We start from the raw sequence: 8426 nt of genomic DNA on the forward strand, positions 1-8426 counted from the left end.
CTTTAAGCCTCTTTTGAAGTCGCCCAGTGGTTGCGGAGCTCTCAGATAGACCGGGAGAGAGTTCCAGAGACGGGGGGCAGCCACAGAGAATGCCCGATCTCCCATGGTCCTTAATCTGGATCGAGGAAGGTGGAGGAGGTTGCAGTCTTGTGATCGTAGAGATCTGGTGGATGAATGTGGAATGAGAAGGTCCTTCAGATAATCTGGTGAGGTTCCGTTTAAGCATTGATGGGTGATGAGAGCAATTTTGTACTGAATTCTGTAAGTGACAGGAAGCCAGAGAAGATCATGGAGAATAGGTGTAATATGGTCAGATTTACGAGCTCTCAATAGAACCCTGGCTGCACCGTTCTGAATGTATTGAAGCTTCTGAAGGTGTTTTCTGTGGATTCCAACAAACAGAGAGTTGCAGTAATCGAGCCTGGAGGAAGCAAAGGCATGGACGAGAGTCTCGGCATCAGAGAAAGAGAGAGATGGACGAATTTTGGAGATAATACGAAGATGAAAGAAGCAGGTTTTAAACAGATGCTTAATGTGATTTTCAAATGTAAGTTGAGAGTCCATTCTTACTCCAAGATTTGTAACAGGGGTGGAGAGGGAGATGTCTTGTCCAGAAAAATAAATAGTCGTCAGAGTTGAAGTTTGAACCTGGTGAGGGGTGCCAATCAGTATGGCCTCAGTTTTGATGATTGCTCCAGTTCTAATGTAAAGTTGTATGTCGTCAGCATAACAATGGTAGGAGATGTTGTGCCGATTAATGATTTGACCTAAAGGCAGCATGTAAAGGGAAAATAGCAGGGGCCCTAGAACTGACCCTTGTGGGACACCACAGGAGACACAGACAGTCTGGGACTTGGCGTTGCCAAGACTAACACATTCCAGCCTATTGGAGAGGAAGGATTTAAAGTTGGGCTCCAGTTTGTTCAAAAGGGAAAACATTTCTTCAGCTCTGCAGCGTGATTGTGGGTCAAAAAAGGAACACATTCAGTATGTTGGAACAAAGTTAAGATTTTGCTCCACTTTCTGACTTTATAATGATGATTTTACCATCACACAGTCCCTAAAATTTGATTATTCTATTTTAGCAGCCTGTCTGATAATCATTTTATCATTTCAGTAATTAAACAATAATCTCACATACAGTGGCACTTGAAGGTTTGAACAAAGCTGTGTTGGTTTGACTGCTGGTTTCAGTTGCAAGTTGAAAACCAGTTAAAGCAATACTATGTAACATTAATACATTAAAATAACAGCTTGAAAAAAATTGTGCGGCTAGAATGAGTTTTAATATTACGATTGGCCTGTTTCCTATGCCCTTCGGGGGTCTGAGTTGGAAAAACTGCGCTATGTAACTTTGCTGGAGCGGCCCGGGAGCTGAGCGGAAGTACTTCGACTTGCTTTCTGGCACACCTACCGCAAAAACAAATAGACCCCTCTCACGCTCCCAGGTACATTTGATTACTCTTACCTTCTCGGTCGACATAGCTTGCAACTTCTGACTCCTCGCCGGTTCGTCAACAAACGTGAAACGTGAAAGCGAAAGGGTGTTGTATTTACGACAGTGTAACCGTACATTACCTCCAAGCCTGTAGGGGGAGCTCCATAGTGGGCTTTTTGAGAAGTTACATTGTATTGCTTTAATGTGTCAGGCTGCATCAGTGGTGGAGTCCAACTATCTCTTGTGATTGTGAGACTCGTGCAGCTGATTGTTTTTAAAAGCCATCAGGCCACACATCCATTTTTGGAAAAAAAATTCAACTTAAAAAATTCAACATCTAAAAAACTGAATTTTTAGATGTTGAATTTTTTTCCACTAAATTTTTATTTAAAGGAGAGCCTCTTTTCTGAGTCGTCTGCAATGTTTTAGAACCCCCCTCACCGCTTTTTTGATGTTTACTGCTGTCTCCGGTATTTGCCTAATTTTGATTCATCTCAACCTGCTTCAGAACGGCAAGTCATGCGCATGTACAGAAAGGTCCGTAAAAGCACCATAAACGTCCGTTTTCAAAATCATCAACTCACCGGAGTGGTTACTGGTGTGCACTGGTAATCCATATCAAATTTCGTTGCGAAAAGTTGCTTCTGTCGTGTTTTATTTGACATTTTGTACTGGATGTTCGTTGATATCACTCCGCCACCGCTAAGAAAATAGTTCGAGCATGAACGAGCTGCCAAATAAAACACGACAGAAGCAACTTTTCGAATTATTTCTGCTTTTCCAATGTTAATCAGCTGCTCCCTGTTGTAAACCACCTTGTTGCTATGGTTATGCATCATAACAAAAGAGCAAAATTTACAAAAGTATTGGGAAAAATCAATCCAGCTGCACAGCATCCAAGGCAGGAAGGAACAGTTGTCCAAAAAATGCAATTTCTTCCAAGAAAAAACAGGAATGAAATTTAGAAAAAAGAATAAATCTCAATGTGAGGTACAGAGCTACTCCAACGTGCTGCCACCCTCAGCAGCGCATTCTAGAACATAAAAAAAGCGGTGAGGGGGGTTCTAAAACATTGCAGACGACTCATAAAAGAGGCTTAATGTTGAAAATACTGCAGTTCTCCTTTAATGTTGAATTTTTTCACACTGATTTTTGTTTTTAGAAATAGATTTTTTACACTGTTGGTTTTTCAAATTCAAAGTCTGATTTTGATGCTGTAAAAATTCAATATTAGAAATCCGTATTCAAACTTCCATAAAATGCCGCAGTGCAACTTTCAAATGATCCAATTTGTTGCACCTTGTGGTTCTCGCATGGTTGCTGCGATGGATCGAGCGCGAGCGGTGTTGCTTCGTATAGTTGCGCCAGTAGTTGCATTCTTCTCCGCCACAGAGGTGTCGCTGCTCCGTGAAGCTTAGAGTAACTACTCTGTGGAGAAGGAAACAATGACACAGCAGAGAGCATCCATAGGGGAAAGGGATAAAACAAGTGAGGTGAGCCCGACGGTTCTGTGGACAGAGGTACTTAAGTGGAGGCTGCAGGAGGCCAAGGTAGATTTAGAAATGCAAAATATTAAGGAAAGAAGTAAAACTGTGGATTTGGTGCAGGAATTTTATAGTTATATAGATGAGAAATACAGGGATTATGTGCATATATATACAGATGGCTCCAAAGAGCAGAAAGTAGGGGCAACGGGGGCAGCAGTGGCTGTCTCTATCACCAAAGCTCAGTGTCAAGAAGAACGTCGGACCATTTAAGTATATATGCAGTGCAGCTATGTGCAATACTATTAGCAGTGGAATGGGTGGAGAGTGTGAGGGACAAAAAGATAATTATATGTAGTGATTCATTCTCATCGATCTTGAGTATTAAAAACGGGATAGCAGATAATCATCAGGAAATATTTTATGAAATACAGTTAAAAACATCTAGGTTAATAGAAGAGGGGAGGGTCGTAGTGTTTATGTAGGGATCAGCGGGGATGAATTAGCAGATAAGTTAGCTAAGGAAGCAGTGAAGAGAGAAGAGGTGTCCATGAAAGTAAAGTTATCTAAAACAGAGGGCAAAAGTTTAATAAGGAAAGAAATGAATAAACAGTGGAATCAGTATTGGATGAGGTACCTGAGAAGACTGGTTTAGCCAAAAGAATTTAGATAGGAGTAAGAGGTAGAGTCCAGTAGATGGCGGCAAATGTTAATTTCAAGATCACTTTTATCTCAAAAGTCCTAAATATCACATCTTATTTCAAGAAATCTGGACAAGCCGATTTTCACTAGTTCCATTGGCAGATTTTTTTGCTCATTTCAAACAAAAAAGTCTTTTATTTGTTGTTTTTTTACTTATATTTGGAGGGGCATTTTTTCCAGTGCAAGGTGTTTTAAAGGGTCAGTTCACGGTCATTTTCAGAGCTTTTTTGAAATGAATCTGCTCAGATACTCCCCAGATGTGGTGCTTCTCCAGGAAATGGTGCCGCCCTACGTGCGCTTCCTGCACAGACGCCTGGCTGCCACCTACACCTTCATCGAAGGCGGTGACACGGGTTACTTCACCGCCGTGCTGCTGAAGAAGTCTCGGCTCACGCTGTTGGACAGTGAGGTTGTCGCCTTTCAAAACACTCACATGACGAGGAACCTGCTCTGCGCTCAGGTTCGTGCTCAGAATACGTTAACAAACCTAAATTTCACCTTCTCCACTGGAACATTCAGCTGCTTTCAGTACTTTTCCTTCCACTGCACTTTCCTAACAGTCCCAGGCACAAAGTACTTTGAAGCATTCTGAAGGTCTGCTTTCTCAAACTAAGGTGCTGTTCAGAGGCCAGAAGTTGTGCCTGATGACGTCCCACTTTGAGAGCTGCAAGGACGGCGCAGAGGAGAGGATGAGGCAGCTGAGGCTGGTGATGAAGAGGATGAGCGAGGCGCCTGATGATGTGACGGTGCTGTTCGGAGGGGACACCAACCTGAGGGACGCTGAGGTTTGACTCCTCATTCAGATCTCCTGCAGGCGTGAAGCTGCTGCTCGTCTCTGAGACCTTAAAGGGACAGTTCACCTCTTTAGACATGAAGCTGTATGACATCCCATATCAGCAACATCATTTCTGAACATCTTCTTACCCCCTGCTGCGTCCTGTGAGCAGAGTTCCAGCCTCGTTTTGGTGCTGATGAAGGTAGTCCGGCTAGTTGGCTGGGGTTTAAAAAATAAAGCGTTTTTTATTTTTATTTTATATATATATATATATATATATATATATATATATATATATTTTTTTTTTAATAAATAAAAAATATAAATAATAATAATGAAAAAAAAATAAAAAAAAATAAAAAAAAATATATATATATGTATATATTTTTTAATAAATAAAAAATTATAAAAAATAAATAAAGAAAAAAAAATAAAGCGTTTTGCTTCTCAAAACAATATGCGTTCAACAGAGTAATACATTTGCATCACAAAAATGACTTTTTCCTGGAGAACCATTTTGTGATGCAAATGTATTACTCTGTTGAACGCATATTGTTCTGAGAAGCAAAACGCTTTATTTTTTAAACCCCAGCCAACTAGCCGGACTGCTATGGAAGGTTTTCTGTGCCATCAGAGTTTGAATACGAATTTTTAAAATTGAATTTTTACAGCATCAAAATCAGAATTTGAAAAACCAACAGTGTAAAAAAAATTCAACTTCCACTGAATTTTTTTAAATTGATTTTTTTTACACTGTTGGTTTTTCAAATTCAAAGTCTGATTTTGACGCTGTAAACATTCAATTTTAAAAATTCGTATTCAAACTCTGATGGCACAGAAAAACTTCCATAGGCTACCTTCATCAGCACCAAAACGAGGCTGGAACTCTGCTCACAGGACGCAGCAGGGGGTAAGAAGATGTTCATAAATGATGTTGCTGATATGGGATGTTACACAGCTTCATGTCAGAAGAGGCGAACTGTCCCTTTAACTGCTTCAGTCTGCCCGATTTCTTCGTTTTCTTGTCATCTCTGTCATGAAAACAGTCCAAAAGAACTTGTACAGTAACCTGTTACCCCAGGTGGCCTCGGTGGGAATTCCCAGCGGCGTCTGTGATGTGTGGGAGCAGCTGGGAGAGCCGGAGAAGTGCCGCTACACCTGGGACACCGCGGCAAACACCAACAAGGACATCCGCTTCAAGTGCCGGTTCCGCTTCGACCGGGTGTACGTGCGCCGGGCCAGAGGGGACGGGGTCCCGCGGCTGGACCCCCACAGCATGGCCCTGGTGGGGCTGGAGAAGCTGCAGTGTGGCCGCTACACCAGCGATCACTGGGGCATCTACTGCACGCTCGCTGCTGAGTAGGAAGGCAGAGTTTCCCTCTGTCTGTCTTTAAAAAGAAAACTGTTCCTCTCCTGTATGGAAGGCTTTCTGTGCCATCAGAGTTTGAAGACAAATTTCTAATATTGAATTTTTACAGCATCAAAATAAGACTTTGAATTTCACTTCAAAAACCGGATGTTGAGTCTGGTTCTTTTTCCACTCCATTGAATTTTTTTCCATTGAATTTTTTTCCATTGAATTTTTTTCCATTTAATTTTTTTCCATTGAATTTTTTTCCATTGAATTTTTTTCCATTTAATTTTTTGAAGTTGAATTTTTTTCCACTGAATTTTTGGAAGTTGAAGTTTGAATTTTTTTTTATGTCGATTTTTTTTTACACTGATTTTTGTTTTTAGAATTTTTTTATTGTTTTTTACACTATTGTTTTTCAAATTCAAAGTCTGATTTTCATGCTGTAAACATTCAAAATTAGAAATTCGTATTCAAACTCTGATGGCACAGAGAAACTTCCATACTCGTGGATCTGTGCTCGGTTAGCATGGATGAGCTGCACTTCTGAGCGGTTCTCTGCTCTACAAGATGACTCAGACGCTAAAATTCCAAACTACGGAGCTGAAGTTATGGGGACAAAAACTGGGAAACTGGATTATGAAGCCACGCAGAGCAAAGTTTCCTTTTAATTGTCTTTTTATTTGCTTATTGAGGCTTAAAGGAAGATTAAAAGGCCCAATAAGAACGGGAGTCTCTGCATCTTCCAGCAGTGCGCTGCTGAGTCAGGTGTTTCTTAGCTAATGAGGGCTGGAGCTTTCTGCTTATATGTTCAGCTTTAACGGTTCAAACAGCCTTTTGCTTTGCTTTGTCTCTCTGGGTTGGGTTTGTTTGCTCCTGTGTCGAAGCACTTTGATGAAACTTTAGTTTGCTTTAAGGATGAATGATGAATAAAACTGACATTGACATTTTAACCTCAGAAACACACTGGAAAAAATGCCCCTCCAAAAATAAGTAAAAAAACCATCAAATAAAAGACGTTTTTGCTTGAAATAAGCAAAAAAATCTGCCAATGGAACTAGTGAAAATCGGCTTGTCGAGATTTTTTTAAATAAGATGATATATTTGGGACTTTTGAGTTAAAAGTGATGTTGAAATTAGCTTAAAAACCTCTTCAAATGTCAAAAAAAGCTTTGATGTTGAATTTTTTTACACTGATTTTTTGTTTTTAGAAATTGATTTTTTTTTTTTACACTGTTGGTTTTTCAAATTCAAAGTCTGATTTTGATGCTGTAAAAATTCATTATTAGAAATTGGTATTCAAACTCTGATGGCACAGAAAGCCTTCCATACACAACAAAGTGAAGTAAAAAGTTCCATCTGATATTGTGAGGAAAAGGAGAATAAAGTGGGATCATGTTAACGTACTTTGCACCACTGCAAACATATGATGCAGTGCAACTTATATGTTTACAACTTAATTTACACTGCAGGGGATTAAATGAAGGCTAACACTAGATGTCGGGTGACTTTGGGATTTAAGGTAGAATGAAAAATGCTGTGGGTAAACATTTGTTGTTGTGGAGTGCTGACATTACTTTGCCTCTAAATCAAAAGGAATAGCAGAAAATCTTTGATTTCCAGCTGAAGGGTGCAATGATTTTACCCCAACGTGTTGTTAAATGTTCTGTTAACCAGCAGCAGCCTCTTTTGTTCATTTTTTTCTTAATGGTGTAATGTACGCCTCATTTTCAGCACTGACCTTACTTGAAGAAGAAAAACTTAAAGGTTCACAAAGTTTGTATTTTCTGTCTAAACTTGGTCTAAACGTTGTAGATTTTAACTGTATTTGACCTTCAAAGTTTACCAAAATATAAAAAATGTCATTCAAACTGCATTTGCCTTGTTTACTTTTTACTTATACGTTTCATTACATTACTTAAGTTCATCTATTTTTACAGTAATTCTCATACTTAAGTACAAGACGTTTCGGATACTTTAAGACTTTCACTCGAGTAACATTTCAGTCAGTGACTTGGACTTTTACCAAAGTCATATTTTGGAGGGGTACCTATACTTTTACTTGAGTGTGAGATTTCAGTACTTTGTACAACACTGCTCGTTTTACTGTTTGTGTTGTGTATTAATTCATATGTTTGTACAGTTTTACACAATTTTCTCTGGTTCATGGTTCATTTCTTGCTGAGTCCCCTAAGATTCCCTGGTGTTCCCTAAAACCACTTTTGGTTATAACTGAGATGATTTTTCAATTCACAAAACATCTCTAAATATTACTCTAAATGTTATTTTTTCAAAACCTCGTGCTTCTCCAGCTTAAGTCATTAAGTTCAGTTGTTAACCTTTTTTTTTTTAATACAACTTTATTTTGCTTTACAAGATACAAAAACAGTGCAAAAACATGACAAGTATCATTAATAATAAATGAAGAACAAATAAGCATACCAAAATAAATACATACATAAGTAGTTTAAATAAAAAATGGAGAGAGAGAGAGAGAGAGAGAGAGAGAGAGAGAGAGAGAGAGAGAGAGAGAACATGAACAATGAGGATTCAAAAATTGGGTTTCACTTTGGCAAATTTACATTTGTGGATGTAATACTTAGCAAGAATTAAAATTAGATTAATTAAAAAATATTCTTTTTCAGTGGGAGCATCACTCTTGTTCAGTTGTTAACC

At 39.0% G+C, this 8426-nt stretch overlaps 1 protein-coding gene across 1 annotated transcript; it reads left to right on the forward strand.

Moving 5' to 3' along the window:
• Positions 1-3727: 3727 nt before the first annotated feature.
• LOC142391312 (tyrosyl-DNA phosphodiesterase 2-like) lies at positions 3728-5886 on the forward strand. Its single transcript, XM_075477080.1, has 3 exons — positions 3728-4084; positions 4239-4409; positions 5481-5886. Exons 1-3 carry the CDS (start codon positions 3857-3859, stop codon positions 5760-5762), a joined length of 681 nt encoding a protein of 226 aa, XP_075333195.1. The 5' UTR covers positions 3728-3856; the 3' UTR covers positions 5763-5886.
• Positions 5887-8426: the final 2540 nt, after the last annotated feature.

This window comes from Odontesthes bonariensis, chromosome 11 (genome assembly GCF_027942865.1).
Source record: "Odontesthes bonariensis isolate fOdoBon6 chromosome 11, fOdoBon6.hap1, whole genome shotgun sequence".
In the NCBI taxonomy this organism is placed as follows: Eukaryota; Metazoa; Chordata; class Actinopteri; order Atheriniformes; family Atherinopsidae; genus Odontesthes; species Odontesthes bonariensis.

What these genes read in the sequence shown, in the direction of transcription:
- LOC142391312 (XM_075477080.1), top strand. Translation starts at nt 3,857, where the DNA reads ATGAATCTGCTCAGATACTCCCCAGATGTGGTGCTTCTCCAGGAAATG. An exon ending in GGAACCTGCTCTGCGCTCAG is followed by an intron (nt 4,085 to 4,238) that starts GTTCGTGCTCAG and finishes TCTCAAACTAAG; the next exon opens with GTGCTGTTCAGAGGCCAGAA. An exon ending in CCAACCTGAGGGACGCTGAG is followed by an intron (nt 4,410 to 5,480) that starts GTTTGACTCCTC and finishes CTGTTACCCCAG; the next exon opens with GTGGCCTCGGTGGGAATTCC.